Source organism: Macaca thibetana, chromosome 12 (assembly GCF_024542745.1).
Source record: "Macaca thibetana thibetana isolate TM-01 chromosome 12, ASM2454274v1, whole genome shotgun sequence".
Lineage (NCBI taxonomy): Eukaryota > Metazoa > Chordata > Mammalia > Primates > Cercopithecidae > Macaca > Macaca thibetana.
The window spans coordinates 37,384,468-37,408,265 of NC_065589.1; the positions used below are offsets into that span (position 1 = coordinate 37,384,468).

General features: G+C 37.1%; 2 protein-coding genes across 5 annotated transcripts in view; both read right to left on the minus strand.

Annotated features, from left to right (window-relative positions):
• EEF1B2 (eukaryotic translation elongation factor 1 beta 2) overlaps window positions 1-23,798 on the minus strand; it is a 954,602-nt gene that overhangs the window by 919,629 nt on the left and 11,175 nt on the right. The gene's annotated exons all lie outside the window — the stretch shown is intronic.
• Window positions 1-23,798, minus strand: part of PARD3B (par-3 family cell polarity regulator beta) — a 1,099,140-nt gene that overhangs the window by 376,159 nt on the left and 699,183 nt on the right. For all 4 annotated transcript variants that reach the window (XR_007718129.1, XM_050750804.1, XM_050750806.1 and 1 more), the window contains one exon: window positions 8,283-8,327. Coding sequence is in view for 3 of the 4 variants with exons in the window: in XM_050750804.1 (XP_050606761.1) it covers window positions 8,283-8,327 (45 nt within the window). In the remaining variant the exon portion in view is untranslated. The remainder of the gene's footprint in view (window positions 1-8,282; window positions 8,328-23,798) is intronic.

Sequence of the window (23,798 nt, forward strand, 5' to 3'; positions counted from 1 at the left end):
GCTTGTTGTACCTCCCATTCCTAGTGGAAATAAGGCATCTTTTCAAACCTTCTGTAAACCTGGGACCATTTCCTTCTGGAAATTCTTGATCTCCTCATTCGTCAGACACAGGAAATCTTTAAAGAAATAATTCATCTAGGCCACCACTGAGTCTGAACTGACCCAAGTTTTTTCTTTATTCACCAAAAAAGTTGCCATCTACGCAACCCCATCACTACTGCTGATCTCGGTCACTTCCAAGACACAAGACCCGGTCACCTGCTCTTTCCTGTGCTGTTGGCCTTATGATACCACTCTGTGTATCTTCCAGTGTGACTTGCTGTCCTACTTCTCCCCTCATCCTAGAGTCTTCCACCTTGCCTTCTCGAGTCCAACTATCCTTCCATGGTTGACAAAATACTGTTCATTTTCAACCCAACCTCTTCTTTCAAACCACCTCAATTCTCCACTATGAATTATACTTTCTCAGCACCTTTCTCAATTGAAGCTTCTCACACCCATATCATGGAGGTCAGGGTGAGAAAGAGATCCAACTTGGTCCTTTTTCCTCATTTTCACTTTCTGCACTTTGCTCATATGGAATCTTGCTCCTGCACAGCTCATGCTAACCTGTCACTCTTCCTTCTACTCTCAGTCATCCTTGCCGTCTACTACCTTCATCATCTATCCACCTGAATGATTTCCATCTTGGAGTGTAGGTAATGGAACCCCAAGGAGGCTTCTCTCCCTCTCTTTCTGCTGGGCTCTGAAGAGGCAGAGGAGGCAGGGGAGGCTCCAGGCTGTGGGGCCATGACAGCACTGTGAGTCTCTCCTGCTTCCCCAGGTACTTCCAGTGCCTGCCCAAATTTGGTTTCTTTGCACCCATCCACAAGGTGATCCATATTGGCTTCCCATCCACCAGCCCAGCCAAGGCCAAGAAGACCAAGCGTATAGCCATGGATGTGTCAGCACTGACCCATAGTCCCAGCATTTCCTCCATCAGTTCCATCAACTCCGTGGCCTCCTTTGTGTGTGGGGGCGGGGGGCGGGCAGGGGGGCGGTGAGGGGCGGCCACAGCCTTTGTGTTAATACACTTCACTCTTAAGTGTCTATCTACCCTGTCTCTATCTTCTCACTCTTGTTATCAAGAAGTAAATGCTGCAGGAAATCGCTGGTCAACACCTGCAGAAAAGCTGGTCCTAACCTGAAAGTTGGAGCTAAACCCAAATACTGGAGATATCAGCAAATTCCAGTATACCTGGAGATATGTGATCAAGAAATAAATGTTTCCTGTTGGTTTTATTATGCAGCATAGTTGTAGCGATAAGTGACAAGTACAATGACAATCAAGTTGGATACCCTTTTTTACTTACCCATTAAGTTTAACTTAAAAAAAATACTCAAAACTTTCTTGCCTAAATATTTCTTACTTTTCTTTCCCCTTCCATTGCTAATCACTGACACTTATGCCAACATCATCTCTTACCTGGACTATTAGTCTCTCTCTCCTTTTTTTTTGGCGGGGAGCGGGGGGAGGGGGGGGGCGTCCCTTCAGGTTCCTACAGTCAAAAGATTGATATTGCTAGAATATAAAAGTGACCTCTTTTCTTTAATCTTAGATTATCTGAGCCTATGGGATAAAATGGCACTTTTTCATTTGGTGGGAGTCTGTATGGTCTAATCTTTGCCTACTTGGCTCAACTTGATATCTCGTCACTTTCCCTTTGTACTGCTGCCACACTGAACTGCTTAAAGTTTCTTAAATATACCATGATGTTTCATGTTCTCAGGACTTTCCAGATGCCTGAAATGTGTTGGCTCATTGACCTTTTCCATATCTCCAATTTCTATTTTGCTTTCAGATCCTGCTATGGAAGCACATCCTTTCTGAAACCTGACAGCCATCCCCAATTCCAAATGGAATTAAGCAGTATTTCCTCTGTGAGGTTTTTGCATTGAACTCTTTAACATGAGGGTATCAAACAAATACTGAATTAGGCATTTGTATTTTTTCTCCTCTACCACATTATAAACATTGTATAAGGCTGAGAACATGTCTTATTTTACTTTGTATCTCAGTACTTAACACAATATCTGTTGCAGAGTGGGCATTTAGTAAACATGAGTGGAACTAAAATTATTTATTTTGAAATTTGATTTGGAAATATACGTTGCCTCTTTTTTACTCATGAATTTTAGAGATGCATAAACTAGCTCCACATTTGAGGAGTAAATAATTTTATTAAAAAGACTGATATATTTGTTTCTAATTCAGTTTGATTCACTGAATTTTACAGACCACATTATTCAGTAATTTTTTTGCAAATGTGGAAATATCAGAGTTGCTTCACAATCAACTTTGTATAGGAAGAACACTAGACATATTGCTAAGTTCTTTATGACAACTTCCTGAATTCCATGGAAATATAAACCAAGCCTGCAGCATGTGAGAAATGTATATATTTCTTGTGTCTAAAGCTATATTTATCCAACATAACAAATGACAAAAGCTTAGAAAGCATCCAGTAAAGATGTTTGTCCAAATAGAGAACCATGCTGTCATGTCTTAATGAGTCGATGTGAAAAGAAAGAGTTCAAGTACACTAACCGCTAACTTGAAAATTTTAGCTCCGCATCAATAATAACCATAAAAATTCATGAAAATATGCAATCCAATTGATTGCAATTTTTAAAGATGTAAACATTTTTAAAATGACCATAACTGACATTCCAAAATGTAAATGCACATTTCAATTTTAATATTCTATGAAAGTCTGGAATAATAAGACAACACAATTTATGAAATGTCATTTAATAACTCATTGCTCTTGAATTAAAGTGACTATCCAATCACCCTATGGTTTTAAAAGCTCTGTTCTTTTGCAAGGATCTAGAAATTTCTTAGGCCACATTTGAACACTACAGATTTGATGTTTATACACATTGCATTTAGAACAAAATGTAAGACCTGCCGAAGTAGTAATTTGCATACTAAACTCTTGGCCTTTGTTATAAGGATACACATTACCTGCACATGTGCCTTTGCTATAATTCATACACATCTAATGCACATCTTCTCTCTCACACAGCTCTCAACTTGGCCCACACATTCCTATACATGTACACATGCACACATACATGTAAGGAAACAAAGGCAAGAATGATCAGATTAGATGTCCCTCTCATACTCAAGAACTACAGTAGTTTGGTAGAGAAATTATAGCTATTGTGTCCTGGTTCAGCTGGCTGAGCTTACACAATGCAAGTAAAGATGTATCAGATATCTTGATATGCATGTGTCATGTAGGGGCTGTGTCTTACTCCTGCATTCTCTGTTTTTGGAATGTGGGCATAAGGCACATGTTAGTGAAATATAAATTGCCCCAAAGCATAAGCTCCACCATACAATACTGGGGTTCATATTCTTACCCCAAACTAGTTACCAGCTGGAGATCAAGTTTTTTAATTTTTAATTTTTAATTTTTTTGTGTGCTCTGTTGCCCAGGCTGGGGCACAGTGGTATGATCTTGGCTCACTGCAACCTCCACCTCGTGGGTTCAAGCGATTCTCTTGCCTCAGGCTCCCAAGTAGCTGGGATTACAGGTGTGGGCCCCCATGCCCAGCTAATTTTTGTATTTTTAGTAGAGACGGGGTTTCACTATGTTGTACAGGCTGGTCTCAAACTCCTGACCTCGAATGATCCGCCTGCCTTGGCCTCTCAAAGTGCTGGGACTACAGGCGTGAGCCACTGTGCCCAGCCAAGATCAAGTATTTAAATTCCCTGAGCTTCAGTTTTTTCATCAAACTGTTAGGATACCAAACATACTTAGTGGCCGCACATAGAAATAGCCCCCTAGATTGTTAATGAGTACTTGCTCATTAATTGATAAAGTTGTCTCAGAAAAGGTCTGGACTTGCTGCCAACCATTACTTTCACAGACTTGCCTGTTTTACAGCTATATGGACAGGTGTTTGAGAATATAAGAAATTAAAACAGAAATAGCCAAGCTTTTTAGTCCATTTTGCTAATTAATATGTCAGAGCTCATAAAGAAGAACTCATCGGCTTTCTGTAGTACTGCATCATCTTAAAGAGCTGGGTCAGCAAAGATCTCTGCAGACAGTCAATACATATTAAAACAGTTCCAAGCAGTAAATCAAAACAAAAAATAAAAAAATAAAAAAGAAGACACTAAAAAAAGTAAAATTTATAAGCCCTTTCTGTCTGAACGTAAAGGAGCATTAAACTATTGGTTGAGGTGTCATTTTAGTAGACAGAAAGAAAATAAGAATTCCTTCTCCGACATATGTTAAGACCCTGAGTTTAACCAAAATTAAAGCATAATAATAATAATAAAGCTTTGCTAAATTTGATGACATTTTCTCTGGATCCTAATGTTCCCTCAGAATATTTAAATCATTTAAAAATGGTTTTATTGTTAAAAACATACATTTTTCTGTTTTTTTGTTTGTTTTTTCTCCAGCCATTGCTAGAATTTGAATTTTGTCAGAGTTCAATGAGTGAAACAAGGAAAGAGGTTAAAGATATTTTTGGTTTTTCAAGGCTCTATGAAACTTGTGATTTTTCTTCAAGGAACCAAACAAAGGGTATTTTATTTCTAACTTCTCTGGGCAGGTCTTACCATACCATAGACTTAAATATCTCTCATATGTGGAGGAGGATTCTACCAGCTCAGAAACAGGAGAACCATCCTGTTGTCTTCCTTGCCAAGGTAATGAGATGCAGTGCCCTTTTGGGGAAACCCCTGAAATAGGTCCTCAGAGAAATCTCAAGAATACTGGAAGAATTCCAGAAGGGGTGAGGGGAACACTACATTTTGGGCCAAAAATGTTAGAAAGATTTATTTTACCTGGGCCTTTGATTGGATCTGAGCTCTGAAGTATCAACCATTTAAAAATTAAGCCGAGAAAAGGGTGCCAAAAATATTGTCACAAATTTGGGAGGGACCCAAGCCAGACCAACAGATGGAACTTGACACGAAATGGCTCTTTACAGACTAAGTAGCTGACTCAAGAAATTTTAACTCAGATGAATTTATTAAAATGTTGAATGTCGTCTCGAATAAGAGGCTGGATGACAGATTTAGGTCAGTATACACAATTTAATTTGTTTAACTTCCTGTTGGTCTTGGATAGTATAAAAGCTGCTCACATTTCTATAGCTAAAGAGAAAGAGTGAGAGATTCTTCTTAGCATAAAAAAATACAAAAAAAAAAAAAAAAAAAAAAAGTAGCCAGGCACCACACGCATGCCTGTAATCTCAGCTACTCAGGAGGCTGAGGCAGAAGAATTGCTTGAACCTGGGAGGCAGAGGTTGCAGTGAGCAGAGATTGCGCCACTGCACTCCAGCCTGGGCAACAGAGCAGGACTCTGTCTCAAAAAAAAAAAAAAAAAAATCATATTTTAACTTAAATATTCTGAAGATCTGAAGAAAGAATTTGGGAAAGGGGGCAATACTGCAACAAAAAGAACTTAAGTGATTCCTTTTAACAATGGTGAGGTAAGTAGAGATTTATAAGTTAAAATACGATCTGGTAACATGCTTAGTGGTCACAGATGACCTGTAGCCGACTGAGACTACAGGTAAATTTAGATGAATTTAAAAAATGACTTTCTAACTGAAAGAGGTTGTTACAATCAAGAGAACCCTTATCCCTCTGCTGCTGCAGCTGCCGCCGCCGCCACCACCACCACCGAATCCCAACGAGACATCCCTTCACGTAAATGCAACGCACAGAGGGGAACTGCGTTTTATGTGAGGGATGAGTTCCTGAGGATCATTATGATTCAAGACTAATTTTCCAAAAGAAAGAAATGTAAAAAATTGGGGGAGTGGCCAGGCTCTGTGGCTCATACCTGTAATCCCAGCACTTCAGGAAGCTAAGGCGAGTGGATTGCTTGAGCCCAGAAGAGTTTGACACTAACCTGGGCAACATGGCAAAATCCCATTTCTACAAAAAATAAAAAATAAAAATAATTAGCTGGGGATGGTGGCATGCGCCTGTGGTCCCAGCTATCCAGGAGGCTGAGGTGGAAGGATCACCTGAGCCAGGGAAGTCGAGGCTGCAGTGAGCTGTGATCATGCCATTGCACTCCAGCCTGGGTGACAGAAAGAGATTCTGTCTCAAACACAAAAACCAAAAAAACAAAAAACGGGGAAGGGTATGTTCTTAGAGTACATAAAATTTGAACCTTAGTTGAATACTTTCCTCTAATGCTGCTTTGTGCTTTCTCAGAACCGTTTCTAGTGTTTTACAAGATGCTCTCACTTAATGTGACTCTAAAGTATATGATTTTCGGTGATTGTTTAGCCCTTTTCATCGCAGGCCACTTTTGCTCCAAAGTTATCAAGTGTCTGGTTATTTTTCAGCATTTCTACAGATGCCCAGTGAGAAATCTGAAGTAGTGATATGTTATAATAGTACTTAAAAATATAAGAATAGTGCATGTTGGAATAACAGTACATTAGTAACAGAAATATTCTTTAAAACATCAGATGTATTTAAACAGGGTGGTTCATGTGACATAAAGACTGCCGGAACTATTTCTATCAGCTAAAGTGAAGTTGCCATATGGAATTTGCAATGAACCTGTGTGACGGCTTTAAAATTCTGCCATTTTTGACTAAAAAGTTTTTGGAAGGTTATTATTTCAAGTTTTGCACTTAGCATAGTTCTTTATTAATATTTTTATATCACACTGTGCAAAGACAGATTATTGAAATTTACATAAAATGTTATGCCAATATACAAAGATGACAAAGTTCTCATCTTAAAAGAGTGACAAACTTTTAATTGCCACCTAATAGCAGTGTGCTTGGCAATTAGGATTAGAATAAGATTTGATTTCCTGGAAAAAGCCAGAAAATTTATTATTTGCTCATTTTCAAAAACCGAATTGATAAACATTCCGGAAAAGGAAAAGGACTTCAACTTTTTGCCTTGAAGCCTATCCCAGCACACAGAAAAGACTTTTCATCTTCAGGTATTATTTTGTGTATATATATATACACACACACATATATATACATATATATGAACTACAAACAGTAGCATGTATTTAAGATGAAGATATTATAGATTATTCTTGGGGTTCCCTGGTCATGATAACTTCCTTCTGAAGCTCCTAAAAATATGTCCAGTAGTAGAGAATTTAATGGAAGAGGATGTTGGGAACAAACAGCATGTGGCAATTTATCACTCCCACAGAAATCTCTTCTTTCACAGTGATCTAACTTCTTAGGCTTTTTATTAGGGAAAGCAAGAAAAAAAATCTAAGAGTTGTGAACCAGCCCTTCCCTGCTGTTATCACAAGAGAATCTGGAGAAAGAAGAAAGAAAAAAAATCATAATCTTGCCCTGGAACATGATGGAGGTAATGAGGCAACAAGGCCACTTACTGCTGAAAACATAATTGGCACACAAACACAGGAGACACTTGGTGATGGGAAAGACTCTTTGTTTCACCAACGGAGTGATGTTAGCAAATCATAATCCTTCTGTTGTTTGGAGGGGCAATGCTACGAGCAAAATGGACATTTTCTCCTCCAAAATAATGTGCCCCAGAGGAAAGAGATTACTCCACTATTTGCTAGCTTAGTAGCTTTAAACATTTTCAACTAATGTGAATAAATGATGATGGAGGAAGGCAAAAGGAGTAGGAGGCAGTCTACTTGGCCATGAAGAAACAGCTTGGATTTTAGGAGTGAAGGTAACTCACACATGATAAAGACCTAAGAGACGCTTAGAAATTTTTGTGGACTTTCTAGAGAATATTTAGGGAGCTCATTCATGTCTCTAAAGAAAAATAACGCATACATCCCTGGAACAATCCATTTTGATGACAGGCAGAAAAAAAAAAAAAAAAAAAAATCCTATTCTTTTTTTTGAGGAGAAAAAAATGACCATATCTTTCTTATTCTGGAATCTTTTTTCCTACCACTTAAATATGAAAGTCATCATGGGAAAGAGTCTTGAACTTTCTTGGGTTTTCTTGCAATTGTTTTTAAGTGTTCAGCTGGAGTACAGATTTAAGATTTTTGGTTTTATATATATATTTTTGGAAATCTTTATTCTTTGCTCCCAAACATTCTGAGTCAGCATACATTATGCCACTATGCACACAGCCAAGCAATAATTCATCTTTGTGGAAGTCAGAGACATCTCCTGTATTAATTAGAAAGCCTTTCAGCGATTAGTGGATAGAAACAGGTTCCAACTGCTACTAAAACACAGCCAGTGATTTCCAGGAAGGGGAATATAGTCAGTTACAAGGAATTTCTTACCCGATTTGTGTCCAGCCAATGAGTGAACTTTGCTTTCATCTGGCACTGAGGAGAAGAAATGAAAGAGACAAGGATCAGACCGGCTTGTAAATCAGACAATTTTTAAACAGTAAATTAATATAGATTCATAATAAGTTAAAAATTTTACTGGCAGAGATTTGAGAAACATTTTTTCTTCCAGCCTACCCTGGGGTACCTCACTTTTATTGGTAGATATCTTGAAGACAGCTATGAATAAGTATGTTTATTGGATCTTTTATGAATATAACTTCATTTTCTCTTTATCTTCTTTATTTTAACTGGGTCGTTGCTTCCATGTTTACAACAGGAGAAACCAAATTCATTGACCCAGAGATGTATACAATATAATAAAATTTTTTCAGTATAACAGCAATACATGTGTTTGTGTCTGTGTGTATATTAAATACTTAAGAATTAGACTTCTGTATCTAGTCAAAATAGAGTAAAAGGGAACAGATTTGTAATCCTCCCCGAAACAATTTTAAAAACTAGACAAAACAAGAAACAATGGCATTCAACAGATTAGACATTAGGCAACAAAATGCAGTGACCCCAAGAGATGGAATACAAAGGACGTGAACTCCACAATTGCCCCAGCTTATTCTCCGAAGAAAGCCTCCAGGCAGCTGTGCGGGAAAGACAACACCCAAGCAGAACCCAGTGATGGCCCCAGCTTGAGGACATGGTGCTGGCCATCCCAGGAAGCCCAAGAAGACAGAGGTTGCAGAGCAGAGAACCAGAGAGGAAAGAGCAATACTATCTTCAGAAAAATCTCTTCATATATTTAGTTGAATACTGATGATCACATGTGTGTAAGAAAATTACCCCAAGAGTTGGCAAAGAACCATTCCAAACTGGAAAAGGAACAGCATGCGAAGTTCACATAGGGCTGGGAATAGTGCCTATTTCCAACAGCCAGAGTGGAAAACTTCATAACTGAAGGGCATCCATTCGAATGTGAAGAAGGGTCTTGCCTCAACAGTGGGGAAAAACTAACTCTAGATTAACAGAGCTCTGATGAAATGGATTCATTTTTAAAAGACACAATTACTGAAGCTCATATAGGAAGAATTAGATAGTATGGGTAGCCCTATAGTAATTTTTTGGGGAAAAAATGTGTTTAGACGTAAAACTTCCCCACAAACAAAACTCTAGGCCCAGATGGCTTCACTGGTGAATTCTACCAAACATTTAAGAAATAAATAAGACCAATTCTACAGAAAATGAATTAGAAAGAGAGAGGATTTCCCAGGCCATTCTATGAGGTTAGTGTTACCCTGATACCAATATCAGGAAAACTACATGATATGAAAACTGCTAACCCATATCCTTCATGAACATAGATGCAAAGTTCTTAATCCTTAGGCATCTCTGCATAGATTATCACTTTCAACCAAAGCTGTTCATTATCATGTGCCACTGTCTATGTTAGTACATAAAACTCTGGTTTCAAGGGTTGAAGCCAGGTGAGGGGAAATTTGCTAATGAGAAGAATCTCTTCCATTTTGCCTAACACTAGATTGATCTCAGGGTAACATGTCCCTTTTTTTCTCTGCCCACAACATTCAGTCTTAATTGACCCAGTTACTATACATAATCTTCCCACTCCCACCTGGCCCTTCTTTTCTAAGCGATTTCTGTATTTTCCAGATAAAAACACTACATATCTGTGATTATTCTGTTCCCAACTGCCTAAAAATATTGTTAGACTTTTTGTTTTATTTCCAGTTGGGAGGTAAGTATTTATAAGGCACCACTTGTGAGCCAAATTCTGTTTTTCTCAGACCTAAAAAGCACTTACATAGAATCAATTTACACTGTAAGTAGAAAAATATTAGAAAACAATGGTAATGATTAAAAATAACCTTAGCAACTAATATTTACTGAGTACTTGTAATATACAGGTTTTATGCTATGCACTTTGTATCTGTTCATTCATTCAATTCTCACAACGACCTGGAAAGTATTATTATTACTATCTTTATGTTACAGATAAAGAAACTGACATATGCCTCATAAATGGAGAAGCCTGAACTTAAATATGGCACTCTTAACCACTCCATTCGTTACACTTGTGGTAAGAGTCACAGAAGAGTCACTACCTGAGAAACCTGGAATAGAAGACAACACAACTAACTATATGCTAAAAAACTACTCTCTTTATTTGAATATATGCTATTAATAGTTATCTTTCTGTGGTGATCAATCTTAATAAATGTTAGCTATAATTTTGTTTAACATGTTTTGAAATTGATGATTCTGATGGGTTCAAGCTAAAATATCCATTCTCATTCTACAAATGAGAAATCATCTTTCTGAATCGGAATCCTTGTTTGGAAACAACAGTTTTGTGCAAATCATTTTAACTTTCTGTGGCCTCAGTCTCATCATAAGAAGATATTGCTTACCCCACAGGTATGTGGTGATGATTACATGTGCAAATATATGCAAGGTACTTAGAAGACCACAGAGTAAGTGCTTAATAAATATGGACTACTGTCATCACCAATGAGAAACAAAATAGAAAGTCAGAGTAACATCATAGCTAGTAATCAGACAGATGTGGGTTGAATGCCAGCATTACCAGGCAAGTTACTAAGCTCTTTTTTTTTCTTTGAGACAGAGTTTCGCTCTTGTTGCCCAGGTTGAAGTGCAATGGCACGATCTCGGCTCACTGCAACCTCCACTTTCTGGGTTCAATCGATTCTTCTGCCTCAGCCTCCTGAGTAGCTGGGATTACAGGCACGTGCCACCATGCCTGGCTAATTTTGTATTTTTAGTAGACACAGGGTTTCTCCATGTTGGTCAGGCTGGTCTCAAACTCCTGACCTCAGGTGATCCACCTGCTTTGGCCCCCCAAAGTGCCGGGATTACAGGTGTGAGCCACTGCGCCCGGCCACTAAGTTCTTTTTTAGCTTTAGTTTCCCCATATGAGAAATGGGGGAAAAAAACAGTACAAACAGCACACAGAGAGTTGTGGGAACTAAATGAGAAACAATGTACAAAAGCACTTTGCACAGTTCCAGACACATAATTCTCAATAAATGAAAACATTTGAGAAATGGAAGTTGTGAGAGTGGTAAAGGTGGTGTATTTGATGACAGTTGTGGGGTTTGTGATTTAATTTGCTCAGGATTATAAAGAACTAAAGAGAGAAAATAATCGAGAGCATACTATGCTTCAGCAGGGCACTAGGTGCTTTCACATTGTTATTGTATGGATCATTCCCCAACCGCAACAGATATGACCTAGCAGTTTACCTGGCTCCTGAATCATTCTGCAGTGGAAGACAGGCAATGAAAGTACAGTAGACTGTATGGTTTTATTATGTATAGTCATTCAGAAGAAGGGATTCATACAAAGGTAAGGCTTTTGTTGTTTTGTTTTTATCTTTTTTAAAAAAATCTAAGCTGATTTAAGTACTTGCAAATTCCCTGGCCATATTAGGCTTAACAAATTATCTTCTTAACTTTTTGGCTGAATAATATTTATTATTTCTTATACTTATCATTATTTTAATTGACAATTTGAAATTATCTCGAACACTAATATAAACTATTTGAAAAACATTGTAGAAAATCCAAATGGGTGATAGGCATAAAAATTAGAGGCCTTTCTCCGAAATATTCACTGACACAGATGTCTATCTTTAGGACAGAAGATAAATGAATAAACATAATGGAAAAGAGAGGGAACCGTAATGACTTAATTGATAGAATACATTTTATTTAAAAGGTTAAATTTGGAACAATCATCTTTTATACACATGCTTAGTGCTGGGAAGTAATTTAAATAACAGTAGCAAATGAGAAAATGAGGTAAAATTACACATGCCACCAAGTTGTTTTTTTTTTTTTTAAATGGCAAGTGTTATAATTAATACCCAACTTCCTTTATAACTCACATTACCTTAGAGCTACTATTAAAATTATCTCTTGGGGCTGAAGCTTAAGTCTAGTAGTTTCACTGCATAATATTTAGCACAGTGATTGGAATGGTAGCGATATGAAATACGACAGGTGTGTCATTTTAAACAAAGGACTTATTTACAAGAGATTGAAAAATAAATGGGCCTGGTGTGGGAAAGGTCTTTGATTCCAAAATGGTAAAGTATTAATTCAAAACATTGAGTAAGAGAGTGCTGATGGAGCAAGAGTCTTAAGTTTCTTGTTCTAGTTCTGATGACAGAATTTTTTCTCCTTTTCTTTCTTCTTTCTTTTGAAAAAAGTATTTGTGTTTACAGGTTATTTCATTGCCTTTCTTATCCTTCAGTTTTACCCAAAGACTGGTACTACTTGCTCTTGATTATCTTAAATGGATATTATAATAATTGAAGAGATACCAATGAAATGCTCAGGTTTCTGAAGCTGCAATTCATAAATATTTTTATAACTGTTATTTTATTATAACCATTATTACATACTTAGAGGGTACCATGGACTGCCTCCTCTTGATCTTTCTTCAGATTTATTTAGATATTAGGATTTCTACACTAACTTCATGCTTCCTCATATTCAATTCAAGATTGATGTACATTATTTTACCTAATTATCATAAGGTACTTAATAAAGAGGACACTCTTTGGCTGGGAAGACTGTTAATTTTCTGGTGTGTTCTCTGATTCAGGAAGACTTGTTTGAGAAACATAGCCTGATGGCCTATGTTTGTAGTTCTCCTGGTTGTAAGCCTTTGAAGCTAATTAGAACTGCCCAGTATCAATGGCATCTTTTAAAAAAGCATAAATAAACAGTCTGTGTCTTTTCACTTAATTTCAACCAGTTCATCATTAGAATTGAGAGAAAGAAAATACAGGGGGAAAAGTCTATGAAAAAGATGGCACTCTGAGAACTAGTTAGTGGCAAACATCAAAGTGCACATAATACTTACACACATTGGCTTCCCAGTAGGATACATTTATATTAATATAGTGATCACTTAAAGTGTTTTATTATTTTGTCAAGCTTTCTTATACACTTCAAATGCATTCTCACTGGAGGAAAACAATCCCCTTGCTTACTGATAGCATTTGATACGCATTCTATAACGTAAGTGACTATTAGGAACTACACTTGCTTAATAAAAATTTGCAGAACAGTGGCAGATTTGGTGAGTTAATGGGCCCCAGATGCTCTTCTTATGCTGACAGAAGATGGTGTATTGCTATCATGCACAAATCTCTTCAGATAAGAATTGCCGTCAGCTACAGTTATTCTTTTTTAGAATGCCAACACTATATCACGAATGGGGAATATGCAAATGTGTTCAGATTCTCACTATTCATATTGAGATACTTTGAGGCAAAGTATCACTCTAAAATATGATGCAATGGTAGTCTTATATAGATAACTCCATTTCATTTAATTTTTGATTTCCATATCTTTGAAATAATAGAGACTGCAATTTTGAAGTTGATGTTTGGCACAATAAAAATACATCTTCTAATGAGGCTATAAATACTTCTCTTTGGATAGTTTGCTAGGAAACTAAATATCAAGTAATCCCTTAACAGTTAATAAATTTGTTTTCAAGAGTTGTTCCTTCAGAACTTAAAAAAATTGATGTAGTTGCCAATATTAAAAATCAATTTTCCTCTCCTTTAGCAGATCAATTTCTGTACCACTGATTGATTTCTAGAATTTCTAAGGAATGCAAACCCGTTTCAAATTGTAAATTAAGTTTCTTCCTGAGCAACCATGAACTATTACTGCATTAATCTATAGTGTTTTCATATGTCAATGACAATTTGGCATAATGATTCTGCTTAGGAAGACTTTTTGAGTTTTCAGCACTGTGAGTTTTCATGTGTTAAAAAATTCTTCCATCTCTTGAAACACACACACACACAAACACACACACACACACACACACAGCAAGGCTTTTGCTGAAAAGGGGGCTAGGGAATTAGTAGAAGATCATGGTGCAAACATTTATCTCATTTATCTTAGCAAGCTTTCCCAAAAGCACTGTGCTGCATCTCGAATGTGCTGCAGCTCTGACAGTAAGCTAATCAGAACTCTGCAGCTGAAATTTTCTTCCAATATCATAATGCATCCCTCAGCCATAGGATAAAAAATGTTACATAGGGTAAAAAAGGAAGGCCCATTCCCCTCATCATTATCCAGCTATCCATATATTCACAACTCTTTGGTGATCTCTTTAAAATTCCTTTTCTTTCTCCATGAACCTCAGAAAGCCTTAAATTGAAAGTTGTGAAAATCCAATACTTTTCATATGTTCTTATACTGTCATCTTTAGCTCATTAAAGAGTATTAAAAAATCCAAATAATTTCTTCATAAATTTATTAATTTGTTTTAATCCATTCAGTACACACCGTTTTTCTTAAAAGAATCAGATACTCAACCCCATGGTCTAATGAGGAGATACAAATGACATATTTGTTAGAATAAAATATGTTAAATAGTTTAATAAAGAAAAAGATATGCTTCAGGAACAGTGGAAGGTCAGAGAGACACGAAGGTTCACAAAGACAATAAAGGTTTTAGGTGAATAATTACTTGCGTCAATTAATCAGGGAGGAGCAAAAATAACTTCAAGCACCTAGAACATCTTTACTCCTGGGGAAGGGAGTAGCATGAAAAAAAAAAAAGAAAAAAGAAAGAAAGAAAGATCCCGAGCTTTGACTTTAAAAGGCCCTGGATTCTGATGCTAATTACTGAGTCTTTTTTCAAGCTTACTGAACTTATTTGTAAAATGTAGATAAAGCCTCACAGGATGAGACAACCTGATGTAAAAATTTATCATGAAACCTAACAGAAGTAGGTGTTCACAAATAGATTATGATAGACTTTCACATCTCACCACTTTTGCCAGTTTTTCTATACTATAGCACATCATATATATAAAATATATAAATATATATTTATATGATATATAATACATATTTATATATAAATACATATAATATATATAAGTATATATAATGTATTAGATAAATATATAATATATATTTTATATAATTTTATATGTATGTATTTTTTTGAGATGGAGTTTTTTGAGATGGAGATTTAGTTTTTTACACCTGTTGCCCAGGCTGTAGTGCAATGGTGCGATCTTGGCTCACTGCAACCTCCGCCTCCTGGGTTTAAGTGATTCTCCTGCCTCAGCCCCCCAAGTAGCTGGGATTACAGGGGCCCGCCACCATGCCCAGCTAATTTTTGTATTTTTAGTAGAGATGGGGTTTCACCATGTTGGTCAGGCTGATCTCGAACCCCTGACCTCAGGTGATACGCCCACCTTGGCCTCCCAAAGGGCTGGGATTACAGGCGTGAGCCACTGTGCCTGGCCCAGATATCTTTTTTTTATTACTGTTTTTAAATAGAATTTTACCTTATTATTCAACATTAAACATTTTTACATAATACAAATCTAAAGATTTTTATTTATTTAAAAAATTTAGAGACAAGGATTTTGCTATGTTGCCCTGGCTGGACTCAAATTCCTGCACTCAAGTGATCCTCCTGCCTCAGCAACCCAAGTAGATGGAATGACAGCCGGTGCCACTGCACCCAGCTATAGAAGTAGATTTTTAAGTAGGCCATGCAACTTTGTACTTAGGTACAAATTGTAAGCAACACATAATACTTCTTCTGAATTGCAAATATCTCAATTATTTGTGCACGGGTCTGTTTCACATTAAACACCTTCAGCAGGGCATATGTCTTGTTTTTCCATTTCAGCCTAGTATCATGTCTAGCATCCCTCAGGTACTCATTAATGTCTGCTGAGTGAATGAATGCGGCACGTGTAAGAGTAAAGAAATGACAGCACATTTGGGCACGTCCATTCAGCAAAGGGTTCTAGACTCATGAATGAGACAACCGTTCATTGTGATATATATATAATTATAGGAATGGTGTAGTATAAATGTGTTTAAACACTGTAAAATTCTTCTGGCAGAATTTTCAGACAAGTTCCTAGCAAGGAAGGGTAGGAGAAGGTAACTGGGGTCTGATTCTGGGACAGGTCGAAATAAAGACCCAAATGTAACAGAACTGTTTGGAATAAATATAATTCACTTGTATTTTGAGTAATGAACTGTAGAAATATAGAAAAACACATGATTAGCAGGCTAGTCTCACTCTGCTGTCTTTCTCTCGGTATATATGACTGACCACTAGGGCAGTGGTCAGTCTCTCTATTTTTTGGCTTGTTGGCACTAATCACACTCTTGTTCTTCATATAGTATGCCTGAAATAGCAGTTCCCTCTGTTTATAGAAAAATCACATTATATTTCCAAAAACATTCAACACTTCGTACAAACAGCTCTTCTTTCAACCTGCAAATGTTATGAGTTTCTAAAGCTGTAAATACAGGAAATAAATGTCTTTCTGGTATGACAATTTCAGAAAAAGGCCAAGAACAGAAATACTAGCTTTAAAAATTGCTTTTACTAAATATTAAAGCATGAAAAAACGCTGATATGTGTAAGGTATAAAGGATAACAATTGGCTGGGTGTGGTGGCTCCCACCTGTAATCCCAGCACTTTGGGAGGCCGAGTTGGGTGGATCATCTGAGGTCAGGAGTTCAAGACCAGCCTGGCCAACGTGGTGAAACCCCGTCTCTATTAAAAATACAAAAAAATTAGCTAGCATGGTGGTACAGGCCTGTAATCCCAGCTACTTGGGAGGCTAAGGCAGGAGAATTGCTTGAACCCGGGAGGCGGAGGTTGCAATGGGCAGAGATCGCGCCATTGCACTCCAGCCTGGGCGACAAGGGCAAAACTCTGTTTTTTTTTTTTTTTTAAAAGGGATTAAGTAAACACTGTGTATCAACCACTGTGTTTAAGAAAAATATTATTTTACCTTTGAAACACTATGGGTGTTTCAACCCGATGCCATTCCTTGCCCTCTTTGTTCAGAGGTAACCACAATCCTGAATTTTATACTTTATAATTCTCTTGCACTTCTTTATACCACAAATGTGTCCCCAAATAGTACTCTTTAAATGTGTATCTTTCATTAAATGACATTAGATTCTATCAAATATTTTTTGTGTCCACTGATGTGACTGATGTCACTGTGACTGATCACACAGTCATGTCACTAACATGTTGTGTCCACCGTATGATCATACAGTCATGCTTTTTCTGTTCTAGTCTGTTAATACGTGTCCATTGATCAATTTCAAATGTTAAACTCACATTGTTCCTGGGATAAAATGTTCTTGGTCATGATATATTATCTTTTTTATATATTGTTGGGTTCAATTCACTAAACTTTTATTAGTTGTTTTTGAGGGTGGCTTGGACAAATTTATTTTCTCACATTTCTGGAGGCTAGAAGTCCAAGATCAACCTGTCAGCAGAGCTGATTTCTCTTGGGGCTCCTCTCCTTGGCTCGTAGATGGCTGTCTTCTTCCTGTGTCTTCACACAGTCTTTTATCTGTGTGTTTTGCCAAATTTTACATCAATTCAAGAAGGATATCACCCTAAAATTTTTTTTTCTAATGTCCTTGTCTGATTTTGGTATCAGAGTAATGTTGGCTTCATAGAATGAGTTGGGGAAGTATTCACTCCTCTTTATTTATCTGGAAGAATGTCTGTAGAACTGTTATTATTTCTTTTTATGAAACACGTCAAATTTGCCAGTGAAGTCATTTGTACCTGGAGTTTCCTGTGTGGGAAAGTATTTAGCTGTAGTTCAGTTTCTTTAATACCTACAAGGTAGCCACACTGTTCATTTCTTCTTGCATGAATTTGATCATTGGAATCTTTCAAAATCTTTGTCCATTACATTTTAGTTGTCAAATTTATTGTGCATAATATTGCCTTAACATCCTTTGAATATTTGTGAAATCTGTACTGATGTCCCCTCTCTCAATCATAATAATGTTCATGTCTTGTTTTATATTATGCTAATCAGTCTGGTTAATGGTTTATTGACTTTATATAAGAAAACTAGCATTTGGTTTCAATGATTTTACCAAAATTTTTCTAATGCATTGATTTGTGTTCTAATTTTTATTTCTCTTCTTATGCTTAATTTGGATTGAATTTACAGTAAGTCTCCCCTTATCCATGGTTCTGCCGTCTTTGGTTTCAGTTACCTATGGTCAATCATGGTCTAAAATAGTAAATGGAAAATTCAAGAAATAAACAATTCATACATTTTAAATTGTGCACTGTTCTGAGCAGTGTGATGAAATCTTGTGCCATCTTGCTTCACTGCACTCAAACCATTAATCATCCCCTTTGTGCAGAATAGCCACACTGTATATGTACCTGTGTATTAGTCACATAGTAAGCATTCTGGTGATCAGATCAACTGTGGTGTATAATACTACCCTCTACAGCGCTATGGGGCTCAGAACTATACTCAGTTTCAGGCATCCACTGGGGGTTTTGGGGCATATCCCCTGTAGACAAGGGGGGATGGAGACTACTGCACTCTTCTTTTTCTATTTTCTTTCTTTTTTTTTTAAGACAGGTTCTTATTCTCATTGCCCAGGCTGGAGTGCAGTGGTGGATCTCAGCTCACTGCAGCCTCGACTTCCCAGGCTCGGGTGTTTCTCCCACCTAAACCTCCCGAGTAGCTAGGACTACAGGCAAATGCCACCATGCCTGGCTAACTTTTTGTATTTTCAGTATAGATGGGGTCTCGTCATGTTACCCAGGCTGGTCTCAAACTCCTAGGCTCAAGTGATCTGCCCACCTCAGCCTCCCAAATTGCTGTGATTACAGGTGTGAGGCATTTCACACAGCCTCTTTTACTATTTTCTTAAAGTGAAAGCTGAGGTCATTTATTTGAAATATTTCTTCCTTTTCCAAGTTCAGTGTTATAAACTATCCTCTTATGGACATCTCACAATTTTTCTTATCCCACAAATTTTGATAGGTAGTGTTTTTATTTTCATTTAGTTCAAATACTTTCTAATTTCTCTCTGGCTTCCTTCTTTGATCCATGTGTTATTAAGAAGTACATAATTTATTTTCCAAGTATTTGCAGATTTTCCAGATTTCTCTCTGTTATTGAATTCTAATTTAATTCTACTATGGTGACAGAATATATGTTGTATGACTTGAATTCTTTTAAAACTTTTAAGACTTTTTAATAGTCCAGAATATGGTATGTCCTGTTAAATGTTCTATGTGCTCTTGAAAAAAAAAGTGTATTCAGTTGTTGTGTGGAGTGTTCCATAAATGTTAATTAGGTCAAGATAGTTGATAATATTGTTCAAATCTTCTATAGCCTTACTGATTTTTTGGTGTACTTGTTCTATCAATTATTGAGACACAGTGTCAAAATCTTTGACTATAACTTTGGATTTGCCTATTTTTCCTGTTGTTTAATGTATTTTTCTCTCACTTTTTGAAGCAGTACTATTAGCTACATAAGCATTTAGAATAATTATATTGTTTCGATGATTTGGATCCATTAAAGCTATGAAAGGACTTTCTGGTAATATTTTTCTGAAATCTACTTTCTCTGATACCAATGTGGCCATTCTAGTAGTCTCCTGATTAATGCTAGCAGGGTATGTCTTTTTCCTTCCTTTTACTTTTAACTTACTTGTGTCTTTATATTTAAAGTGGGTCTTGTAGGCAGCATATGCTTGTGACTCACTTTTTTAGTGTGAGACAAAAAAAGTAAGGTCTTGCTGTGGTGCCCATGTTGGAGTGCAATACCATGATCATAGCTCACTGTAGCCTTGAACTCCTGGGCTCAAGTGATCCTCCTGCCTCAGCCTCCCAAAGTGCTGGGATTACAGGCATGAGCTACCACTTCTGGCCATGACTTGCCTTTTTTATCCAATTGACCATCTCTGCCTTTTATGGTCTAACATATACATTTAATGTGACTATTGTTATGGTTGATCTTGAACATACTGTTTTGCTATTGTCCTTTTGTTCTTTCTTCCCTTTCCCCTAGTCTGCTTTCTTCTGGGTATTTTTCATATGATTATTTGAGTGTTCTTTTGTTATTATGCATATCTTACAATAGTATATAGACTTACAGACAGTACTTCAACTTAAAATGGTTCAGTGTATGATTTTTTGGCTTAGAAATATCAATATGCATTAAGTAGAAACATATTTTAAGTAACCATGTAACCATATAACCATTCTGTTGTCACTTTCAGTACAGTATCCAATAAATTACATTAGATTTTCAACAGTATATTGTAAAATAGGCTTTGTGTTAGATGATTTTGCCCAACTGTAGGGCAATATAAGTTTTCTGAGCACTTGTAAGGCAGGCTAAGCTAAGCTATGATGTTTGGTAGCAATGTATTTTTGACTTAAACTATTTTCAACTTAATGATAGGCTTATTGGAATGTTAGAAAAAATAATATATTTTTATATGTCTTAAAAACCCCATTCTACATTGTCATTATTTTTGTTTAAACAATTAACCTTATATTTAAACAGGAAAAATTTTAAAACACATTCATCCTAGTAATTCTAATTTCTGATTATCTTCATTTATGTAGATTCATATTTTTATCTGTAACATTTTTCTTCTACCAGAAAGCCTTCTTTTAATGTGTCATACAGTGTACCTGTTAGTGATTTACTCTTTCAACTTTTGTATTTCTGGAAAATCCTTTGTTTTTTTTTTTGAAAAATATTTTTGCTAAAGAATTCCAGTTGAAAAGTATTTTTCTTTCAATACTTTAAAGATATTGTTACACAATGATATCTTTGTATTTTTCCTGTGAGAAATCTGCTGCTGTTCCTCTTTTTCTCTCTGTATGAAATGTGTTGTTCTGTTTTAAAGATTTTCTCTTTAACCATGATTTCAGCAAATTGTTTATAATGTGCCTTGGTGTGGTTTCCTCATTTTTTGTGTCTGTGCTTCAAGATTCATTTGAGATTCATGAATATGGGTTTCCAGATTTCATTACATTTGAAAACATATTGACCATTGTTTTCTCAGATATTTTTTCTCTGTCCCTCTTTTTCTCTCATTTGGTGAATCCAATGACATGTATCTTAAACCACCTGAAGTTGCCCCACAATTCACTGTTCATTTCTGTGTGTCTTTTTCCTTTCAGTTTGTGTATTTCTACTGGTGTGTACTCATATTCACTTGTCTGGTTTCCTGCAACGTCTAATTTGCTGTTACTCCCATCCAGAGTATTTTACATCTCAGATATTAAACTTCTCCAGAAATTTGATTTGGGTCTTCTTTTATATCTTCCATAGCTCTACTTAATATGTTAAATTTTCCTTTAGGCTTTTGAATGTATTAAACACAATTATAATAATTTGAATGTCTTTGTCTGCTAATTCTAACATCTGTGTCAGTTCTGGTTTTAACTAATTTTTTCCCTTATTATATGTCTTATTTCCACATTTCTTTACATGCATGTTAATACTTTATTGGATGCCAGATATTAGAAATTTTACCTTGTTGTGTCCTCTCTCTCTCTCTATATATAAAATGTATATATATAATATATAATGTATATATAGATATAATATATACACACACACACATTCCTGTAATTTTAAATACACTTTTTGCATTTAAAAGTTTTTTAGAGATAAGATCTGGCTCTGTTACCTATAGTGGCACAATCCCAGTTTACTACAACCTTGAACTCCTGGCCTCAAGTCACACACGTGCCTCAGCCTCCCAAGTAGCTAGGACTACAGTATGTGCCACTATGCCTGGCTAATATTTACACGCTCTGTGTGTGTGTGTGTGTGTGCGCATGTGTGTGTGTAGGGGTTTCACTATATTGTTCAGGCTGGTCTCAAACTCTTGGCCTCAAGCAATCCTCCCACCTTGACCTCCCAGAATGTTGGAATTACAGGCATGAGCCACTGTGCTTAGCCCTTCCTGTAATTTTTAAAATCGTCATTGGAATATAGTTTTTTGGAAAGAGTGATCCTCTGGAGTCTTGCCTTTATGATCTGTTAGGCAGGACTATAGCAGCATTTACTCTATGCTTATTATGCCATACAACAGAGGCAATGGACTTCTGCATACCTTATCCAATGTCCTATGGATTATGAGATTTTTTTCCAATCTTGTGGGTGGGAACAAACATTGGTCTCACTCCTGAGTGTGCTCTGGGTACTGCTTCTTGAATCCTTTTGGCCTAGCCTTGTAGTTCCCTACATGCATGCTTTGATGAATATTCTGTGTAATACTTAAGGAAAACTCTCTAACTATATGTGAAGTTCTCTCTATGCAGATTTCTCTTCTCTGGTATGTTTCTCTGTACACTCTAACCGCCTTGCTTTCCCTGACTCACAGCTCTATCTCTTAGACTCAATAACTGAAAATTGTGATATGAATTTTACATCAAGCTTCATAGTATGGTATTAATTTTCCAGAAATAAGTTTAAAAATAGTGAACCTGGCTGGGTGCAGTGGTTTACACCTGTAATCCCAGTACTTTGGGAGGCCAAGGTAGGTGGATCACTTGAGTCCAGAAGTTTGACACCAGCCTGGGCAACATGGTAAAACCCCATCTCTACAAAAAAAAAAAGAAAAAATGCAAAAATTCGTTGGGCATGGTGTTGTGTGCCTGTGGTCCCAGTTACTCAAGAGGCTGAGGTGGAAGGACTGCTTGAGCCCAGGAGGTCGAGTCTGCAGTGAGTCATCATTGTACCACTATACTCCAGACTGGGCGACCTTGTCTCAAAAATAAACAGTTAATCTACTTAATATATGAAACATCTTTATTCTTATAACTACAGCCTTCTGAATCATACAACCAATGGCCCTAAGACCACTTACGTCTTAAAACATAATGAGGAGTAAGATAGCCAAATAGAAGCCTCCACTGACAATCCTCCCCACAAGGATGCCGAACTGAACTACTAGACACATGAAAAAGCACCTTCACAAGAACCAAAAATCAGGTGAGTGATCACAGTAACCACTTTTACTTCGTATCACTGAAAAAGACACTGAAGGGGATAGGAAAGACAGTCTTGATTTGCTGACACTACCACTCCCACATCCTCCGTTCCCCTGAAGTAGATATGTCGTACAGACAGAATCTGTGAACCTTGGGGAGGGAGAGCACAGTGATTGTGGGACTTTGCTTTGGAACTCAGTGCTTTCCACCCTGTTAGGGTAGGAAGCAACACCAGGCAGCACACAGCCAGAGTCCACGGAGGGAGCACTTAGACCAGCCCTAGCCCGAGGGAAATTGCCCATCCCAGTAGTCAGAACCTGAGTTCTGCCAAGCCTCGGCACCGCAGGCTAAAGTGCTCTGGGGTCCTTAATAAACCTGAAAGGCAGTCTAGGCCATAAGGACTGCAATTACTGGGCAAGTCCTGATGCTATGCTGGGCTTGGAGTAAGTGGACTTGGGAGGTATGTAACCTAGTGAGACAGCAGTTGGGCAGCTAAGGGAGTGCTTGCACCACTCCTCCTCCAACCCCAGGCAGTGCAGCTCACAGCTCCAGGAGAGACTCCTGCCTTCTGTTAGAGGAGAGGAGAGGGAAGAGTTAAGAGGACTTCATCTTGCAACTTGAATCCTAGCTCTGCCACAGAAGGGGGCACTGGGCAG